Raw genomic sequence first — 23,089 nt, forward strand, 5'->3', positions numbered from 1 at the left:
AAATAAGAAAGAGAAAGAAAATGTTTCTTATCACTACAAGAAAAAAAAAACACCAAACAGCAAAGACAAACAATAAAAGGGAAAGAAAGAAATGAAGGAAATATAAAACCAACATAAAGAAATTAATGAAATTGCAGGAATAAGGCAATACCTTTCAATAACAACCCTGAAAGTTAATGGATTAAATTCCCCACTGATGGAGTTTGGACATATTGTCCTCCCAGAACTCATATGGAAATTCGATCCCCAGTGTGGCAGTTTGAGTCATGGGGGTGGATCCCTCATGAATGGATTAATGCTCTCCCTGAGGGAAGGAGGCCTGAATAAGATCTCACTCTATTAGTTCCCACAAGAGCTGGTTGTTTAAAAGACCCTGGACCCTCCTCTCTTGCTCTCTTGCTTCTTTTCACCATGTGATCTGCTTGTACCCACTGGTTCCCTGCCATTTTCTGCCATGAATAGAAGCAGCCTGAGGCCCTCACCAGATGCAGATGTCCCAGAATCATAAACCAAATAAACCTCTGTTCTTTATAAATTACCCAGTCTCAGGTATTTCTATTATAGCAACACAAAACAGACTAATACACACATTAAAAAGATACAGACTGGCTGAATGGATTAAAAAACCAAACACAATTATATGCTGCCTGCAAGAAACTCATGTCACTAGTAAAGAGACACACATAGACTAATAGTGAAAGGATGGAAAATAATATCCCATGCAAATGGGAACCAAAAATGAGCAGGAGTTGCCATTCTTAGATAAAACAGACTTTAAACCAAGAAGTATAAAAAGAGACGAAGAAGGACATTATATAATGATAAAGTGATCAATGCAGCAAATAGATATAACAATCATAAATATATATCCACACAACATTAGAGCACCCATATATAAAAAGTAAATGTTGGGCCGAGCCGTGGCGCACTAGGGAGAGTGCGGTGTTGGGAGCGCAGCAACGCTCCCGCTGCGGGTTCGGATCCTATATAGGAATGGCCGGTGCACTCACTGGCTGAGTACTGGTCACGAAAAAGAAAAAAAAAAAAAAAAAAAAAAAAAGTAAATGTTATTGGATCTAAAGGGAGAGCTAGACCCCAATACAATAATAATCGAGAACTTCAACACAGCTCTTTAAGCATTGGACAGATCATCTAGACAAATAATTAGCAGAGAAATATTGGATTTAAATGACACTTTAGACCAAATAGACTTGACAGATATTTACAGAACATTTCATCCAACAACAGAATATACATTCTTCTCATTAGCACATGGATCATTCTCTAGGATAGACCACATTTAAGCCACAAATCAAGTATCAACAAATTTAATAAGACTGAAATCATATCAAGTAGATTTTCAGACCACAATGGAATAAAATTAGAAATTAACAACAAATGAAACTTTGGAAACTATACATGGAAATTAAACAACATGCTCCTGAACAACTACAGGTGAAAGAAGAAATAAAGCAGGAAATCAAAAAATGTCTTGAAAGAAATGAAAATACAAGCACAACTTACCAAAACCCATGGGACACTGCAAAAACAGTACCAAGAGGGAAGATTACTGCAATAAGTGCTTACATCAAAAAAGTTGATCTCAAATAAACAATCTAATGTTACACCTCAAGGAACTACAAAAGCAAGAACAATCAAACCCAAAATTAGTAGATGGAAAGAAATAATAAAGATCACAGCTGAACTAAATGAAATAGAGACAAAAAAAAATGATACAAAAGATCAATGAAACAAAAAGGTGGCTTTTTGAGAAAATAAACAAAATTGACAAATTATTAGCTAGACTAACCAAGAAAAGACCCAAATATCAAAAATTAGAAATGAAAAAGAAAATAATACAACTAATATCACAAAAATACAAAGAATCACTGGAGACAATTGCAAACAACTATACGTGAACAAATTTGAAAGTCTAGAGGATTTTCAAAATCTAGAGGATTTTTCTAAAGGATAAATTTCTGGACACATACAACCTATCAAGACTGAACCAAGAAGAAAGAGAAAACCTGAACATACTAGTAACAAGTAACATGATTGAATTGGTAATTAACAGTCTCCAAACAAAGAAAAGCCAAGGACTGGATGGTTTCATTGCTAATTCTACCAAACTTTGAAAGAAGATTTAATACAAATTCTTCTCAAACTATTCCAAAATAATTGAAGCAGAGAGTATTCTCCCAAATTCATTCGATGAGAGTAGCATCACCCTATACCAAAACCAGACAAAGACACAATAAAAAAAGAAAACTACAAGCCAATATCCTTGATGAACTTAGATGCAAAAATTCTCAGCAAAGTACTAGCAAACAGCATCCATTAGCACATTGAAAAAATTATATACCATGATCAAGTGGGATTCATCCCAGGGATGCAAGGCTGATTCAACATACACAAATCAATAAATGTGCTATATCACATCAACAAAATGAAAAATAAAAACATATCATCTCAATATATGCAGAAAAAGCATTTGAGGGCTGGCTGCTTAGTTCAGTTGGTTAGAGCACAGCCTTGTGACACCAAGGTCAGTGGTTCAGATTCTCATACCAGCCAGTCACCAAGAAAAAGAAAAAAAAAAAGAAGAAAAAGCATTTGACAAAATTCAACATCCCTTTATGATAAAAAACGCAACAAATTAGGTTTAGAAGGAAAGTATGTCAACACAATAAAAGCCATATATGAAAAACCCACTGCTAACATCATCCTAAACAGGGAAAAGTTGAAAGCTTTTCCTCTAAGAACAGAAACAAGACAAGGATGCCCACTCTCACCACTCCTACTTAACGTAGTACTGGAAGTTCTAGCCAGAGCAATAGGCAAGAGAAAGGAATAAAGGGTATCCAAATTGGAAAGGAGGAAGTCAAATTGTCCCTGTTTGCAGATAACATTATCTTACATATAGAAAAACCTAAAGACTCCACCAAAAAACTCTTACAGCTGATAAACAAATTTAGTAAAATTGCAGGAGATAAAAATCAATATACAAAAGTCAGTAGCCTTTCTATATACAAACAACGAACTAGCAGAAAGAGAAATCAAGAAAGCAACACTAATTACAACAGCTACCAAAAAAAAAAAAAAATACCTAGGAATAAATCTAATCAAAGAGGTGAAAGATTTCTACAATGAAAACTATAAAACACTGATAAAAGAAATTACAGAGGACATAAAAAATGGAAAGACAGTCTATGTTCATGGATTGGTAGAATTAATGTTGTGAAAATGTCCAAACTACCCAAAACAATCTAGTTTCAATACAATGCCTATCAAATTACCAATGACATTCTTCACAGAAACAGAAGAAACAATCCTAACATTAATACAGAACAACAAAAGACCCCACGAGTATAAAGAGTAGAGCTGGAGGCATTACACTACCTGACTTCAAATTATACTACAAAATTACAGTAACCAAAACACCATGGTATAAAACAGACACTTGGGCCAATTAAACAGAATAGAAAGTCCAGAAATAAACCCACAGCCAATTGATCTTTGGTAAAAGCACCAAAAACATACATCTGGGAAAAGACAGCCTCTTCAATAAATGGTGCTGGGAAACCTGGATATCCATGTGTAGAAGAATGAATCTAAACCCCTATCTCTACCATAAACAAAAATCAACTTAAAACGTATTAAAAGCCTAAAACGTAAGACCTGAAACTATAAAACTTCTAAAAGAAAACACAGGGGAAACACTACAGGACATAATGCTAGGCAAAGATTTTATGAATAACATCTCAAAAGCACAGGCAACAAAAGTAAAAATAAGCAAATGGGATTATATCAAACTAAAAAGCTTCTGCACAGCAAAGGAAACAATCAACAGATCAAAGAGACAACCTAAAAATAGGGAGAAAACATTTGCAAACTATGCATCTGACAATGGGCTAATTTCTACAATATACAAGGAACTCAAACACCGTAATAGTAAAAAAACAAATAACTGAATTAAAAAATGGGTAAGGATGCTCAATAGACATTTCTCAAAAGAAGACATACAAATGGCCAATAAGTATATGAAAAATATGCTCATCATCACTAATCATCAAGGAAATGCAAATCAAACCACACTGAGATACCATTTCACCTCAGTTAGACTGGTTATTACCAGAAAGACAGAAAATAACAAATGATGGTGAGGATGCAGAGAAAGAGGAACCCTTATACACTTGTTGGTGGGACTGTAAACTAGCGCAGCCATTATGGAAAGCAGTATGGAGGTTTCTCAAACAACTACAGATAGAACTACCGTATGACCCAGCAATCCCACTACTGGGTATATACCCAAAGGAATGGAAAACATGATGTCAAAGGGAGACTGCACTCCCATGTTTATCACAGCTACATTTATAATAGCCAAGATATGGAACCAACCTAAATGTCCATCTACAGATGAGTGGATAAAGAAAATGTGGTACATATACACAATGTAATACTTCTCAGCCATAAAAAAGAATGAAGTTCTGCCATGTGCAGTGACACTGATAAACCAGGAGAAAATTATTTTAAGTCAAATAAGCCAGGCACAGAAAGAGAAATGCCCCATGTTCTCACTCATATGTGGGAGCTAAAAAAGAGAACAAAACAAATGAATAATAATAATAATAAGTTGAACTATTAAAATGAGAGAGAAGAACTATGGTTACTAGAGGCAGGAAAGGGGAGAGGGGGAAGTGGAATAGTGAGAGGCTGATTAATGGACACAAGAGTACAGCAATATAGGAAAAATAAGTCCTATTGGTATACAGTTGACCCAGAAATCTATAATCAATAATGATTTACTGCATGTAACTAAACAGCTAGAAAGAGGAAATTAAATGTGCACATCACAAAGAAATGATTAAGTCTTATAATGATGAATAGGCTAATTACCCAGAACAAATCAGCACACATCATATACATGTATTGAAATACAACTCCATACCCCATAAATATGTGCAATGAATATGTTCCAATAAAAAAATTTTTAAATAAAAATTTTAAAAGATGATAAACTAATTAATATTATTCCTTCCAATAAAATATACTGCCACTCTAAGTAATAAAAAGCAACAACTACTCTTCATGAGACAAAGAAAAAAAAAACAACTCAAAGTTACCGTAAAGAAGAAATTTTATTCTGCATTTCCTGATTAATTTTTAGTTCTTCTCCTGGTCCACTTTCCTTCTGAATGGGCTCTGTTGTCAGACCTGTAACCCATCCTGTAGAGACGAATTGCAATTATGCACCATTTAGTGCTGCTAGTTTTAAAAGAGAGATATTACACACTCTGTAGCAGAAACCCCAATATACATGACCCTTTGTCCACCAGCATCAATCAACTCATCCCTAGGACTTCTTCAAAAAACAAAACAAAACAAAAACAAAATCAAGCTAGAAAACTACTTAAGCATGAAGAAATTACTTAGGCATTTGTGATACTATTTTCTTTTTTTTTTTTTTTTGCCTGAAATACTAGAATACTATAAATAAGGGAGTCTTTCACTTCTTAGCAGTCTTAGTTTTCAAGTAAGAAATAAATCAACACATTCTAGAAAATTCAAAAATAGCTGGCAAATAAGAATTGCCTTTCAAAAATTATTTTCATGGAAATCTAAACGTTCACCTGACTATTGTAAGAATGCAATACTTACCTACTCAAAAGCAAGTTTTTATAAGAAATGCACATAGTCCAAAACATAAACTAAATCTGAATAAATACTTCTCTTTAAACTAAAGAATATCATTTAATTTTCAAAGTTACTAGAGACATGCTAAGCACTCTTAAAAAGTATTATTCAAATATTAACTGTTTAATAAAGCAACAAGCCTAGTCTTACCTCCTTATTTTTTACCAAATAAAGTTTTCAATGCTGTAGATAAGTGATTTACTAATAACACTTACTTTAAAAGTAGCCATCAAAAGCAATTTATTAAATTTTTTGTTATTGATTCTTTCTTCAACTACCTATTATCATTTACTTTACCTGAATATGCAGACACCACGATTTCATCATAGCCATCTTTCCCTACACAACCACCCTGGATAGATGTGACACTTTCAGAAAACATCTGAGAACAAATTTGAGAACAAGTACTTCATTAATAACTAAAAATTTCACAGGTATGTTAAAATCAGTCACAAAATTTATTTTTCTGTCTCTGGTCATTCACCATATATTTATTCAGTGCTTATTATGTGCAGACACTGAGATCAGAAAGACAAAATATTAATTAAACGGCAAAGCATTCCTGTGTTTTTAAATTTGAGAAAGAAGATTCAAAATGACTCCAGTATATTTGTGTGTACCACTTAGCTAACAGTACGTATAATCTAATCTAATGAGGAAAAATAGTTTATTTATATAAAGAAATGTTTTTTTTTTATCATATAAGTAAAGCTCCCAATAAGTTTAGTGTATTATCTGAATTCCACAGACCACTTGACATGTGTTTCCTCCAAATAGTTTTTTAGATGAATAAAGAAGACGACGGCAAACATGGACCCTTTAGGAGAGAAACCAAGTTTTTCAGATGGTTCAGGGTTTACAATAGGCACTGTTTAAGTAATACTGCACAAACTTGTCTGACAATAATTACTTAGGTAAGTCAATTAGGAACTTGTATTTTTAACAAGCACTCTAGGTCAGTGGCTTTCAAGCTATCTGGAAAGCAAGCAATACATTTTATTTGCAATCTGGTATACATTCTGCTATGGGTCAAATGTGTTCCCCAAAAGTTTATGTATTGGAAACTTAATCTCCATTGTACCAGTGTTAAGAGGGTGGGAAGTCCAATAATGTATTTGAAAGGTGGGGTCTAGCATGATTAGATTGTAAGGACTGTGCCCTAGTGAATGAATTCATCCATTCATGGAGTAATGGGCTGATGGTTTAATGGCTGGTCACAGGCATGGTTCTGATGGCTTTATAAGGACAGTGAGTGAGTAGGTTAGCTTTCTAGCTAAGCCCATTCTTGCCACATGACACCCTGCATCTCTGTGGAGAGTCACCACCAAGAAAAAGGCCCTTACCAAATGCATTCCCTGGACTTTGCACTTCCCAGCCTCCAAAACTGTAAGAAATAAATTTCATTTCTTTCTAAACTACCCAGTTTCATGTATTCTTTTTTTTTTTTTTTTTGGCTGCTGGCTGGTTCAGGGATCTGAATGAAACCTTGATCTTAGTGTTGTAACACCATGCTCTAACCAACTGAGCTCTCTGGCCAGCCCAGTTTCATGTATTCTGTTATAAGCAACAGAAATTCACTAATACACATGAACATATACAACAATGTATATAACTTAAAGGTCTGTGACACACTATGATATATTCTAATCTATTCTATTTCATTTTTTAAAAAATGCATTGGCAATCCACTAATGGGTTTTGATTAGCAGTTTGAAAAACTCTGGTAGGAAACTCTTAGCAGGCCAGGCTGAGAAACATTGTTTTAGAAGAGGCAGTGGAAGGAACGGACACTAGTATTATACCAATCAATCAACAAAATACTCGTTCTCTTCACCTACCCTATTGGAAGCAAACATCTGAGCTATTCTGCAAGTCATGCTTAGTTATTCCTAAGGCTAATTACTTGAGAGATTCAAGTAACAAAGGTTCGATTATAAATTGCATAAACTTAGGTTCACAGGTGGGGTCTAATATCTGCATTTTTAACAAGCGTCCCCATTGATCTCATGTATAGCAGAAGACTTCAGACTTTTTGTTCATGATCTCACTAAAATAATTCTGAACAAAACTATGCATCCCCTATACATTTTAAGTTGACTCCTAGATTTTTCAACACAATTTAAATAGTTACAAAGAATGTAATTTCTGTAAGTTATAAATAATATCCTTTTAAAATAAAATTGTCACATCTTTTAATCATGCCCAATGAACCTAAATACCAGAACAAATGTATACATACAATCGTTGACTTAGAAAATGGAAAAACAAATCTTTCTTTAACAGCTGAAAATTTTACATTGTTCCTTTTTCTCCTTGAACGCTTATTTTCATTCCACTTCCCCCACATACTTTTATTTTAATCCAATGGCATAGGCCTGAAATACTTTCATACTTCTTTTACGCTTGTCTACAACCAAAAAATATTTAAATTGAAATTATCTTATGTGATCATAAAGCTCTAAGCATTAGCAATTTCTATCATTATTAGTATTACACAATTGACAAATATATATATTTGTCTGAACTCTAAGCATTAGCTCTAAGCACTAGAAATTTCTATCATTATTAGTATTACACTATTGACAGACAAATATATATTTGGTATGTAATATACAAGTTGATATGTTTTATATATATATAATATATGTCTTAGTAAATAATAATCACAAAATCAAAATTCTGCAGAAAATGTATCTTATAAGTTGGACTTTTATTTCCTTCCAAATTATTCAGGTATTGGAAATGAATACTACATATTGCTAAAATGAAAGTGGGTTCAATATCAGTTATATTCCTATTTTTCATTTTACAGATATAAGCACCAATCAACCTCAGTCACCTAAAAATGTTGATGAGAATCTTTAAAATTTTGTTATAGAAAGTTCACTCAATTTTTGAAATATCTTATAAGTTATATACCTAAAACCACCAAGTGATCTACCACCAATAATGTTTTTTAATAATACATCATCTGGCAAATCAATTAAAACCTCCTTCAATTCATGGAAAGCAAAATATTGGAAATCACCTGACTTACTGAAGAATGTTTTACCCAGTCAAGAGTCACATACATTCTCAACTGCTGAGTGGTTTATCAGGTGACTATACATTATAACTTTTACTCTTTCACTTACAAGTATCTTATTTGACCCAATACAGTCAGAAAAAGTTACAAAAAAATTTTTTAAAGCCGTGCATTTCTATACATTTTTTGCCAAAACATTTTAATGAAATTCATTTATCTTAAATATTTCAAATGCATTTTTGTAAAAGTCTTGGAGCTGTAGATTTAGCTAATTATCATCTTTTAAAAAAATCAATCACATAACCATAAAACCAGAGATCCTAGGCAGTATAGTATGGATGTGGTTTATATAAGAAAACAACATGGAATGCCAGTCAGGAGAATTAAACTCGTAAAAAAAAGACCTTGGTCAGTCCTCAAAATATTGGCAAATAAATATATATTCATAAATTTAAGTTAAAATATGATTTGAGGTATACATATTTTATCTTTTTATGATTTGCCCCTTAACTTTTTTGATTAACCAACCAACTACCAGTCCAAACTGTGTCGGATAAGTAGTCTTCTCCTGATTGGGAAAACAACAAAGACAGTGATATCATGAATCCAAGATGAGACAGAGTATTAGCGGCCTAAGCATAACCTGAAAGCAGTACATGTCATTAAATAAGCAGAAGAAATAGTGGAAAGATAGGATTTCTTAGTGTCAGACCTGGCAGATCAGATAAATGTTATTTCATTACTGGGATTTGGAATAGAAGTCAAAGAGGAGACTTGGGCTCTACTAGGAAAATTGCTCAAAGGCTGATGAGAAAAAGCAGATCTTAAACAAAAAGTGATTATATGCTTTTAAGCCCAAACTATTACTTGCATCATTAGCAGATGACTTTTTACACCAAAGTTAGATGAAAAAATTTTAAATAAATGTATAAAATAAGCTCAACTGTAATATTTTTATCCCCATAAGGTCTATATAATATACTTGATGCATCAAACCACATGTATTTGCAGAACTGCAGGTTAAACAAAGTTGGAATTGGGAAGAACCACTATTAGAGAAATTAGATAAAAGAAAAGAAAAGGGTTGATACTGAGTTGCGGACATTTTGTGTTTTTAAACAGCTCAATGCATCCTGCATGAGATAGGATGGGGAAGCCTGGACTGGAGTATATCAGTTCATGAAAATAAAAAATTCAATTTATACCACAATATGTTTCTCTGTGTGACTTTACACCTTGGCATAAACAAGCTTAATTACATTTAAAATTTGTAAACTAAAATTCCTTTTTTTTTTGGTGGCTGTCCAGTACAGGGATCCAAACCCTTGACCTTGGTGTTATAATGCCATACTCTAACCAACTGAGCTAACTGGCCAGCCCACAGAATTACTTTTATCTAGTAATAGATACAGCTGAACTTTGAGTGGTTAGAAGCGAAACTGCTACTTTTTTATCTTCGCTTAAGGGTATTTCTGATACTGTCCTAACAATATGATTTTATTCCTAAAATCTTATTACATTAAAACAACAGTCTCATTTATGTTACTGAAACATTGTTACTTCTATAATGTAAGTGTTATGCATAATAGAAACTAAGGAAAAATATTTAATGCTTTAGAAATTTATAGGAATATTTAGAAGTATAATAAAAATGTAATTTATTATTGAGCTGAAGGCAATAGTCTATTATTAAAATACTAGAGTAAGTCTAAAGAAGATTTTTTTTTTCTAAAAGATGACCAGAAAGGGGATCTTAACCCTTGACTTGGTGTTGTCAGTACCATGCTCTCCCAAGTGAACGGTTTGGCCATCCGTATATAGGGATCCGAACCCATGGCCTTGGTGTTATCAGCACCACACTCTCCCAAGTGAGCCACGGGCTGGCCCTTAAAAAAGATTTAGAATATCAGAACATCAGAATAGCAATATTTTAAACCAAACACAAAATTTTAATATATTTTCACTTTCAAACCATCAGTCATCTCTATAATAATTTGACCAATAATAAGTATATATAACCCTTAATGAACTTACCTGATCAAATCGCAGAACAGGCTCATTTGCACTATGAAAACTATACACTTCCACCATTCCATCATCTCTTCCAACAAGTAAATCTTTAACTCCATCACCCACAATGTCAAAGCTGTCAATACACAAAATACCTTAAAAAAAGATATGATAAGTTATCAAAATATATATATATATATATATAAAGTATATACCAAGTAAGAATAAAAATATGTGTATACCAACTCAGAATGGGGAAATAAAAACTTTGAGCATAATCAGGTGCCCTTCTATTTTCCATCCACATTCATCTATTTCCAGGGCTTTAAATATAATCTGTGTCCCAATGGCCTTTAAATTTACATCTCTCTTTGGCCTCTCCCCAGAGCTACAGACTCATATATCCAATTCAGCATCATCTCATAGACATCTGCATCTCAAACTTTCCATACCCCACACAAAACTCTATTCCCCTCTTTACCACACTCCCTCAATACTGCTCCTTCCCCAGTCTTCCCCCATCTGAGTAAATAATACCAGGACAAAAATTTAGGCTACATCTCTGACTTTTTTTTTTCTCACTCCTCATATAAAATCCACTAAAAAATTCTATCTGCTGTACCTCCACAATATATACTGAAATTGTCACCTTTCTATTTCCAGCTACTCTTAGCTTAGATTAGGATAAATTATAATCACTATAACCTCTAACTGGTCGCCATGCTTCTAATTTTGACCTGCTTCCCCCAAAAGCCATCCTCTATGTTGGGTATTTTGCTTGTTTTGTTTTGCTTTAGTAAATTAGATCATGTCACACTCCCACTTACAATTCTTCAATGACTTCCCACTGCACTTAGATTAAAATTCAAACTCTTTTCCAAGGCTTACAAGGATCTACACAATTTGGCCCCATTCTACCTCTTCATCTCATACCACGTTAATGCATTTAGCCACACTGGTCTTCATACTGTTCCTCATATGAATCAAGTCTGTCCCAAGTCCTTTGCACTTATTTTTTCCTCTTCCTGGAACATTCTTTTCCCCCAAATTTTCAAAGCACTCCTTTTTTGTTTTTTGTTTTTGTTTTGTGGCTGGCTGATATGGGGATCCAAACCCTTGACCTTGGTATTACAAGCTAACTCTTTTTCTTATCAATCAGATCTCAGCTCAAATTTCACCTCTTCAAAAAGGGTTTCTCTGACTACCTAGTCTAAAAGTAGACCTCCTCCTTCTACCATCACTTTCTAATACACTGCCCTGTTGTATTATCTTCAGGTGACTAGGTCTGGTTATCTTATGTTTTCACTTGTTTATACTGTGTCTCCCCTAACAAGTAAGTATTTGTTGAAGGAATAAATGAACAATAGACAAACATCCTATACATATAAATAGCCATTTCACTACCTACCGAGTCAGGTATAAACACCTTAGAAAGGTATAAATTCTCTAGAAAATAGGAATTTCCCTGACCCACTGCACTTCTTTGCCTCATACCAAATACTCCCAGATTCCAATTAATTCCCTACCTCAGATAATTAAAAGTAGATTTTAGCATAGAATGATGGACATTAGACTATAAAAAGCCTATCTATCCCAAATTACTATGGTCATTTCTTACTTTAAAAAATCATGCTAATAGTAAGATAGACCTGATAAACAATTAGTAGGTATATCAGAGGTTGCTCTGTGAATTGCTAAGTCTGCTTTACAATATGAGTAAGTAAAATAGAATGAATTGTATAATCTAAGATATTTTATTTAATAATCATTGAAATTTCAGAATCTGAACTACATACATACATCAAAAGCATACCTCCCCTCTTTTTCTCATTTCGAATTTCCCACTTGTGTATTGGTTTGGATGTAGTGATCTGAACAAGCCCAAGTTTTCCATCTGATGTTCCAAACAAAAGGTCTTCTCCAGAGTCACCTAGTAATAATTAAAGTCAACATATTATATTCATCCCTCAAGTCATAATATCTCTTTAAAATTAAAATATTTTTACATAAAAAAATCTCATGTTTTGAATATTATAAAAAGACAGGAAACTTGATTTGGGAGGAGGTTATACAGTATAGTACAAAATTTTATAACCATAAGACCCTTCCCTTTCATCTAATTCCAATAAGAAACTGAAAATTAAGTTCAATAATTCACTATTGTTAGTGAAAACTGCCTCAATTCCAGTTCATGTTCTTTCTACAATTTCCTATTTTCACTTATTATTCTTTATAAACATACAGTTAATGGTGAAAAATGAAATCTTAATTACCGCCATTTCCATTGTGCAGTGCTAAGACGGTAGGTGGGCCAGGAACTTCAATTTCATACATCACGTCTGATCCCTGAAGGAGAACAAGTACTTAAAAACTGAAACAGAATCAAATTTTAAATAATATAGGCATTCACGGATAACATCAATATTCAAATATAGTGCTCAATAACATCTAGAATTTCTTTAACAATAAGCATATGGATCTTTTCTTGTTAAACAAAGCAGAATCCTAGAATTCAGCCAGATCAATTTCAAACTGAATGCTAACCAGCTCCTGTTAAAATCCTTGTTCAAACAACTCATATTTGAAAGCCAGGAGAGAAATTAATGATTCATACCTCTAGACTGAAACTTGAATATTACTTTGATTGCCCATTGGGAAAAAAAGCCTTCATAGAATCACTGGATTTTGCCTTCTTCAAAAGGGCTGACGCCGAGAAATAGCCATCGGGCTATGGAATTCCAAATGGAATTCACAGCTAAACTTTTAGATCAACTGCACCAACCATTATCAGTCTAAGTTTCTGATCTAATTAATCCACCTGTTACATGATATACATTTCAACTTTATTTTAAGGGTCCTGTAGAGTGTTTGTGTATTCTACTAAAAGCCATTCCCAAAAAGACATAGTGGTAACTGTTATTACTAACAAAAATGACCTGAAAGAGCTGTTTTAGCACACCATGATTTTTACTAGAAATATAAAGACACCAAAATGATTTCTACCTCTATCACTCATTTACTTATCCAACAAATATTTACTGAGTGTTTACAAAATTCTATAGTGCCATAAATGGTAGGTAAACTCAAATTACATAACACCCTCACCCCAACCCAATTTCCTCCTTTAATTTGATTTTTGGGGAAGGGGAGGATGATGGAGGAAGAAATCCAGAAAAAAAAACCTGGAAAAGTAGGTTCTCTATAGTGAAAGTATTCCACTCTGATTATACTAGCTCAGAAATTGTGGATGAGGAGAGGAAAAGACACTTTTTCTTCCATATATGCCTCTAAAAACTTGCAAAATATCTCAACACATTTGCCTCAAGTAAAAAATAATAATAATAACTTATCAATTAAATTAAAAAAATTTTTTCCAGATATAATTTTATGTAGGACACCTAAAGTAGTAGTCACTAATTTATTTCGAGTACACAATGTTCATCAATATTAATTTACCTAAATTATAAAGAATTATAAAAATGGAAATAACAGCAACCTGTAGAACTCTGAGGACTCTGTCCTGGCAAGCCAATACTGGTGTAATACAAGGTAATCTTTCCACTGGAAGGCAGATGACATCATTGATTTTGTCCCCAGAAAGGTAATAATGTTGGTCTTTGCAGTCACAGTAATGGTTATAGATGTAACTTGCACTGAGAAAGAGGTCTGAGCCAGATATGTGCCTGAGAACATTAAAATACTAATTTAAGACATCCATATTTTTAAAAATAAGCACAAGTAACTCCTGAATATTTTTCAGAGATGAAAACAGTTCGTTTATACATTTTACTATCACAGAGAACTATGTTCTAATTCTTAGACTGAATCAAGTTTTCACTTGGAGGTGCTGAAATTTTTTGACAAAAATTATTTACTAGCAAAATATATCTTTCATTTCAAGTTTGCCATCACCAGTGTCAGGCAGGCAACCAACCTGCCCTGCCATCCCTCCAGAGCCCAGGACCCGAGCATCTCCAATGGTGCAGGAAGCCAGAGGAGGAGCTGGTGCTTTGGGTAGGTTTGGTTTGGGTTGAAAAAATATTTTAGCCTACATGTACTGCTTTAACCACTGGAAGAATGATAGATGACAATGATGTGCTTTGAGATGTGTGGTTTGGACGAATTCCAACTTGCTTCACTCTTTATCAGGATGAGATAACTGAAAGAGAAGCAGAACCATACTACTCACTTTTGCCAAGACTGTTATTTGATTTTGGTAACGGACAAAGTGAAAAAGCATTTTCAGAAGGTTATGAGACAAGAAGACATTAGTGAGATATGGTTTGAATATGAAGGCACACCACTGAAATTGCAGTATCCAATTGGTTTGCTATTTGATCTTGCATCAAGTTCAACTCTTCCTTGGAACATAACAGTACATTTTAAGATTTGGGTTTGATTCAGAAATTCTGCATTTCTAAGAAGTCACAGGTGATGCAATGTTATTGGTCCCCCTGACCACATATTGAATAAGAAGACTTTAGAGAACAATGAAGATTTAAAAGGTAGTAACTGTCTACAGAACCAAAAGGTTTTAAGGATGAATCAGAAAATTAATGTTTTTATAGGAATTTTTGTATTTTTTGGATTCTAGAGGAGAAATATTATGTAAGTGTTGATTGTTTTATAATATGTAGGTTTGAATATTTATTCTGCTTTCTCTGTTTACCAAAACACGAGTGAAAATGGTGATCTTCTTCAGGCTTTTCTAATTAGTTTTATGGGTATTTGATTCCCAAACGTGGTTAGCTCACTGAGAAAATTATCTCATTTCTGTCTCCCCAATTTTTTACATTGAAAAGATTCAAACCTATATTAAAAAACTCGAGAGTGGTCCACTGAACAACCATATACCTTTTACCTGGATTTGCCACTTGTCAACATTTTGCCACCTTTGCTTTATTTCTATTTCTCTGTGTTTCTTTTTCCTCTTTTTCTTTTCCCATGAATCTTATAGGCATGCTGCTTGCAAAGCTGCATTATAATCAAAAGGCTGCTTACAGTGTGTGGAATTTTTTAAAAAGGAGTATGATTCAAAAATTTAGTGACATCAGGTGAAGACAGTGAGGTCTTTAAAATGCCCAGTTCTACATGTACCGGCCAGCTGCCAAAAACAAAATTAATTAAAAAAAAAAAAAATGCTCAGTCCTATTGCATATCCTAAAGTTTGTTTAGTAAAAGTAAACAAATAAACTAAAAAAAAAAAAAAAAAAAAGATTGCCATCACCATGTGATTGTAAAGAGAGTAATTTTATTTGAAGATCTAGTTAAAATTTTTTTGTTATTAAAATTATTTTCTGAAGAGCTTATCCTATAATGATCCTCACTGATTTTCTCTTCAGTTATTAAGTGGCCTCACTTTGTGGCTCTGCACATGATTGAGTAGTCTTCTTAATATCATTTTTATCAACCTCATAAAATTCTGTATTTTTTTCAAGATTTGAAACTCCTCTTTGCAATCAATCTTCATTATATTTACATCATATTGGGCAAAATACTATTTAGCAATCATTATTTTTGACAAGAGTAAAGATAGATGGCAGAATTAATCAAGGAAGGATGGATTTTACAAATATTTTCAAGTTATAAGCTGTGTTTTCCTATGAAACCTTATAAATGTGAGGATTCAGATAATAAATTTTCAAAAATTGAGTGAAGAACCTTTCCATCCCACCTCTGCCACACCAGTAAAAACATTTAAGAGGGGCTGGCTGGTTAGTTCACTTGGTTACAGCGTGCTGCTGATAACACCAAGGTCAAGGGTTCAGATCCCCACACCCACCAAAAAAAAAAAAAAGTGTGTGTGTGTGTGTGTGTGTGTGTGTAAGACCTGAAATTATACCCTAGAGGTAGTCACCAACTTTAATGGCCAGCCTTTTAACATAATGATGTTACCTCAAAACCAGAACTACCAAAGACAGCCAAGGAACAAGAACATAAATATCTGGAGATTTCTTTCACTTTTTTCTCTCTACCTTGATCATGAGTCATAATTAACCCAGTAGTCAAAAATGAATGTATAAACACAATAAAGTTCTTAAAAAGAAAACATTTAAAAAGCCAATCAATTTTGGATTGATTCTAAATCAAATTTGGTTTCCTTTTTTTTTTTTTTTTTTGGCAGCTGGCTGGTACAGGGGTCTGAACCCTTGATCTCAGTGCTAAAACACCACACTGTAACCAACTGAGCAACCAGACAGCCCAAATTTAGTTTCTGACTAATAAAATACTAGTACCTTTAGTAATTTTATTTTCTAGAAAACCTATTTAGATATGATACTTAGATGCTCTATATCTATACAAATAGATGAATATTATAAACAGATAAGTAAAAATATAAAATAGAAAAATAAACATACATAGCTTTAATGCTTTCAGTGAGGTTTGTTTCAAAAGAGAGAAACTGTTTTCCTCTCTTCGTGAAGCCTCTAATCTCAGATCCTGCAGCAATAAAAATTTTCTCCTGAGGTGTGTTAAGAAGCCCTCCTAGTTCAAGCCTTGCAATCTTCTGCCCTGGTAAAGTCTTGAACACTGCCTGTAAAAATCATTTGGGAAAAAAGTAAGTATATGTTATTTTATTGTAAATATTTTCCCCTACCATAAAAAAGTGCTATGATTTTAAATGTACAAAATGTTATAGTTCCACTACATAGAAAAACCTTTAAGTAATAATCAATTTACTTTAGTAGATATGTTTTTTTGCTAAGTATCCAATATATATTGCAAAGATATATATTCCCACATATATTTTAATGACATAATTGAAGTCTAAACCCTTGTAACTCAAAGTAGGGTTCACTAACAGCAACATTAGCATCACTCAATTTATTAAAAATGCAGAAGCTCAAGCACAATCCCAGGTCTACTATATGAAAATCTTCATTTTAACAGGATTCCCTAGCTGATTCCTGTACACATAAAAGTTTGAGAAGCAATGGTTTAAACAATATTCCTATCTACAGAAAAGTCCACTTGGCAAATTCTTTAATTAGGGCCAATGGACATATTTTTTACACTTTAACCATCTTTTTAAAACTAATCTCTTCTGGTTTCTTTACAATTTTTATAAATTTTAGTAGTAAAGGACAATAAAATTTAATGAAAATGTGAATGTATAACTTAACACCTATAATCGTGTCTCTTCACTTAACTGAAAACAATACTCTCATCATTAATGTATTCCTAGTTACTTTCCATTTTAGTATTTGTACCAGTTTCTTTCCCTCCCACCACTCAATGACTTTATACACAGAGAATAAAGTATCTAGGAGGATATATGAATAATGGAAACATTGGGTTTCTGGTTGTTTTTACTCTCTTCATGTTTTTGTAAATTCTGTATAATGTATGATGAATATCAGAGTTCACATCTCAGACCCACTACTTGTAAACTATGAAATGTGAATATAATAACATAATATTAATCACTTCCTTGATTAAATTACACTAAGTGGCAAAGGTGATGGGGTAGTCATGTCCGTGATTACATTATGTTATATAGTAATATCTTAGCAGACTAGAGATATTTTCCTGCTGGTTTTGAAGAATTAGGTTACCAAGTTGTGAAAGGGACTGTGAGAGGACCACATGGAAAAGAACTGTAGGGACCTCAAGGAGCTGACAGCAGCCCCTAACTTACAGATGGTAATAAAGCAGGGACCTCAGTTGTACAAGAGCAAGGAACTAAATTCTGCTAACAACCACATGAGCTTGAAATAAGACCCCAAGCTCTAGAAAGGAACACAGCCAGCTGATACCTAAATTGCAGCTATATGAAACCCTGAGCCCATACTCCTGACCCACAGAAACTGTGAGATAATAAATGTGTGTTATTTTAAATGCTTAAATTCAAGGTAATTTGTTACACAGCATAGAAAATCTATACACCACCAGGGTTGCCAAAGGTGTTTTACAGCTAGCTAGCAAATGACTCTCGGGCTGCCTACAGCTTCATACTTCATATAACCATTTCCCTCACAACCCATTTTCCATTGTCTGTATTTTAGGAAATTTTTAAGCTAGGAGTTTTCAGTAAGTGCAATTCAATTCTCTTTTAGGATCCTTTGTTCTCCTTAAAAAATCTATACTTACCACTGCTTCTCCTTTCTTCATTCCAAAGCATGTAACTACCCCCTCATGATCTCCAATAACCACCTGTAATAGATTGAAGAGAGTGTAAAATCACTATTTTATTATGCCCTAGTAATTGTATATTGTGGAGTATACTAACATTTATAAAGCAAATGTATTTCACAGGGCCTAGTTTCCAAAGCCCTGTAGTTTCAGGTGTGACCAAACCTTTTCAAATTACATATAGAAATGTTAAACTTGCAAAATACAGGAAACTTTCCCCAGGCTAAAGTCTCTGTTGAGGATACAGAATTGTATTACAGCAAAGTTGCTGGCTCTCAAGGACAGACACCCTTGAGAGCAGGTTAACCTACCGATTGTTATGTAAAAATACTGAGGAAACTGCTGTAGGAAAACACAGTATTTGCTAAGAACAAGCTTTTGTTGGTGGATCAACTTAACCTTTTGCAAACTGCATTATGGAATGTCACTTTGCTTATTTCAATGATGTTACTAGTTTTCCATTTGTTAGCCATAATTCTGCTGATATCCTTGTTTTTGTAATGGTTAAATCAATGAATTTTCTTGTAAAACGTCTTTGTCTTTACAATAAAAGGGAGAGACTAACTTTGGAGGGGGCTGACACATTCAGTTTTGCCCCTCCTAATGGGGAAATTACTGAAGTGCAGTCCATCCGGGCCTCAATGCATACATAGTGCTTGAGTAATCATGTAATTCTTTTTTTCATCTCCGTTAATACAGGGAAGAGATATGGACAAAGCAAGAATCTCATTATACAGATTATGACTTAAAAAGTAGAGATCAGAAAATCTAGGGAAGACACCCCCACAAAAAATAATCCTCCAAAGAATAAGAAAGGGCCCTAGGAGAAGGTTTTGAGATTCATTATGAAAGTAATTGGCCATATATTTTGTTCCTACAATGTTAACAGAATAAGAGAATTTGAACAGAACTGGCCAGAGAGGTAATTTTTTTCCCCTTAACTGGAGCATAAAAACATAAGATTAATTTTTAAATAGATTATCAAATAAGGTTATGACTGACCAATTTGATAATTTCTTAAACCTTTTGGTTTGTCTTGTTTTGGGGCTTTGTTTGGCTTTTTTTGGCACCTGGCCAGTAAGAGAATCCAAACCCTCCACCTTAGTGTTACCAGCACCATGCTCTCCCGAGTGAGCTAACCAGCCAGCCCTTTTAGACCTTTTTAAGGAAATAATTTTAACATATGAAAAAGTACACAGAATATTATAATGAATTCTCATGTGTCCATCACCTATCTTCAACAATTATCAACATGTGGCCACTGTATTATTTTGAAATAAATATAAGGGGGAATTTTACACTTCTTCCTCTGAAAGGGATAATCAAGCAGACAAAAGATAAGGATATACACTAGGAAAACAATTACCTTTCATCTAATATATATGCACATATGTATCTATGAATACATGTACATATATGTAGGGTGTATGTATGTATAAATTAATTAATTAATCATGCATCCCAAGAAATACAGTATAAATGTTCTTTCAAGCACACAGGAACATTAGAAAACTGACCATGTATTAGGACATAAAACAAGTCGCAAATATCACAAAGTTAATATTGCAAAGAGCATATTCTTGGGCACTGATTCTTAACTTTCTGCAGGGATCGCAAACCTTTTTGTGTATTTGATGAAAGCTGTGGACCCTCTTCTCAGAACAATGCACATTCACCAATAATTATGTACACATTTTCAGGTGATTTATGGAACTTTGGTATTGGTAGAGATTTATTTTCAGATGAAAAATTTATAAAAGAATATTTAAGCTTTTGAATTTTTTGACAATAACTTGTAACAAAAGGAATTCTGAAAGTGTGATCCCTGGAATCCTAGGGATCAGTGGGACACTTTCAGAGGACTGTCAAGTCTAAACTAACGTTTTAATAATATTAAATCTTTATTTTCCTTTTTCACTGGGTTGATATTTGCAATGATGGTGCAGAAGCAATGGTGGGTAAAATTGCCAATGTCTGGCAAGAATCAAAACAATGACACCAAACTATACCAATGGTAACTAATCTTCATCACCACTTGAGAGCAAAAAAAAAAAAAAATCCAGTTTCACATAAGAAGGTCCTAGATGAGGCAATAAAACAAGCATTAATTTTATTAAATCTCAACCCTTGAGGCATCTTTTTAATATTTATTGTAACAAAATAAGAAGTAGGCATAAAGCACTTCTGCTGCATACCAAAACAGTCTTGAGGGAAAGCAACTGTGTAATTGTTTGAGTTAAACTCCCCACTTTTCTAAAGAAACACCACTTTTAAGAATTAAAGAATAACTGAAAACTATTGTTATTAACACTTGGATATTTGGTATTTTCTCAGAATTGAAGGAAGTGAGCCTGTCACTACAAAGGAAAACAACTGACATAATCTGTTGCTAATGATAAAATTTGACCTTTCAAATGAAAGTTCTTTCAGTACTTTGGAAAACTTGTATCTGCCCCTGTGAACTTGAAAGCTTTGAAATAATGAACATTTTTTCTGATGAGATCAGTCTTGATATTATTATTATGAAACAAATGTCATTTGTTTGATATTCTATAATATTTGTTTGATATTCTAAAATAATATTCTATAATGTGTCAACACTTGGAAGATATATATAACTCAATGAACCAATAATCTCAAATGACCATTACTGGAAGTATAAAAGCATACATGGGAAAAGACAGACCAATGGATTCTAATGTAACAAAGTATGAAAAGTTCGTCAATATAGTTTCAGATTCCACATTGCAACTAATGTTTAAGAAACATCTACTTATTAAGTTTAGGTATAGTATTAAATAGGAAAAGTCATAATTATCTGGAAAAGTTATTTAAATACTCCTCCCTATTTCTATGTTTTAGAACTATGTTTCTGTGTAAACTGGATTTTCTTCATATATTTCAACCAAAACAACATATCACACAACACACTGATGCAGAAAACAGATATTAGAATCCATCTGCCTTATGCCAGATACTAAATAATTTGCACAAATGTAACATAATGCCCCTATTCTCACTAAATTTTTTTTGCTTTGAAAAATAGTTATTTTTCATAAAAGTATGTTATTTATATAAATATGTAATGGGTTTATTATTTTTAAAGTAAAATAATATTTTAAACATTTCTCAGTTTTAATTTTAATACAGTAACTACTGATAGATATAATATACATAAACAAAAATTCTTTAAGATCCTGAATAACTTAAGTGTGTAAAGGGGTCCTGAGACCAAAAAGTTTGAGAAGTGCGGATCTAGTACACTGAATATAATAAATAACAATCAGAAATATGTTGATTTATCTTGATAAAATGTTAATATATCAGAATAATGTATTTAATTTGCAGCTATCAAAATATCCTGCTAGTCTACTACGAAATTATAATCATTTTGTAGACCACGGGCCTCGACCACTCCTCTGCTCCCACCCTATTCCCCTTCCTGTTCCCATCTCCCCCACCCCTCCAACTGCTCCACAAAATCTTAGAATTTAAAAAAAATAATAACAATAATAAATAAATTTTAAAAAATAAATGTTTTGTGGAAATCATATGATCAATATTTCTATAAAAATAATCAATATTGTTAAACACAAAATTCATCATCAAAATAATGACATGAGAAAGTTTAAATAAAGCATTTTTTCTGTATCTACTGTGTTTTATATTTCTTTTTCTATATACCCAATCTGGCACATTCAAGTACACAGAGTGAATTATTACTAGAAAAATGGAGTAAGGGTTTTGACAAGTTCGTTTACACTATTTACTAAAAGTACATAATAATTTTTTTTTTTTTTTAAAGATGACCAGTAAGGGGATCTTAACCCTTGACTTGGTGTTGTTAGCACCACGCTCTCCCAAGTGAGCTAACCAGCCATCTCTATACAGGGATCCGAACCTGTGGTCTTAGTGTTATCAGCACCACATTCTCCCAAGTGAGCCACAGGCCAGCCCTTGTACCTAATAATTTTAATGTCCAAGAAAAGTACTGTCTGTAAATGTACTTTGGTATTCCAATTTCTGCTCAAATTAAAAGAAATTTATTTCCATTTTAACATTAGCACTCTTAAAAGAATAACTTACCAATAAAGAAAGAAATATGAGCCTCTCTGTCAGAGGTAAGGAGAACTGGAAGAAAAATCAGTACCTTTTGTGTGGTTCTATGTCTTGAGGCAGGAAGTAGCTTCATAGTCTTCTGAGAGGTCACTCCCACCTATGGAAATA

General features: G+C 33.2%; 1 protein-coding gene across 1 annotated transcript in view; it reads right to left on the bottom strand.

The window, feature by feature from the left end:
• BBS7 (Bardet-Biedl syndrome 7) overlaps positions 1-23,089 on the bottom strand; it is a 49,701-nt gene that overhangs the window by 20,450 nt on the left and 6,162 nt on the right. Inside the window, exons 2-10 of the mRNA XM_063108458.1 lie at positions 23,013-23,078; positions 18,821-18,883; positions 17,089-17,264; positions 14,226-14,412; positions 13,003-13,075; positions 12,543-12,659; positions 10,754-10,884; positions 5,992-6,076; positions 5,124-5,226 (exon numbers count right to left, since the gene is read on the bottom strand). Coding sequence (XP_062964528.1) covers positions 5,124-5,226; positions 5,992-6,076; positions 10,754-10,884; positions 12,543-12,659; positions 13,003-13,075; positions 14,226-14,412; positions 17,089-17,264; positions 18,821-18,883; positions 23,013-23,078 — 1,001 coding nt within the window. The remainder of the gene's footprint in view (positions 1-5,123; positions 5,227-5,991; positions 6,077-10,753; positions 10,885-12,542; positions 12,660-13,002; positions 13,076-14,225; positions 14,413-17,088; positions 17,265-18,820; positions 18,884-23,012; positions 23,079-23,089) is intronic.

Source organism: Cynocephalus volans, chromosome 9 (genome assembly GCF_027409185.1).
Source record: "Cynocephalus volans isolate mCynVol1 chromosome 9, mCynVol1.pri, whole genome shotgun sequence".
NCBI lineage: Eukaryota > Metazoa > Chordata > Mammalia > Dermoptera > Cynocephalidae > Cynocephalus > Cynocephalus volans.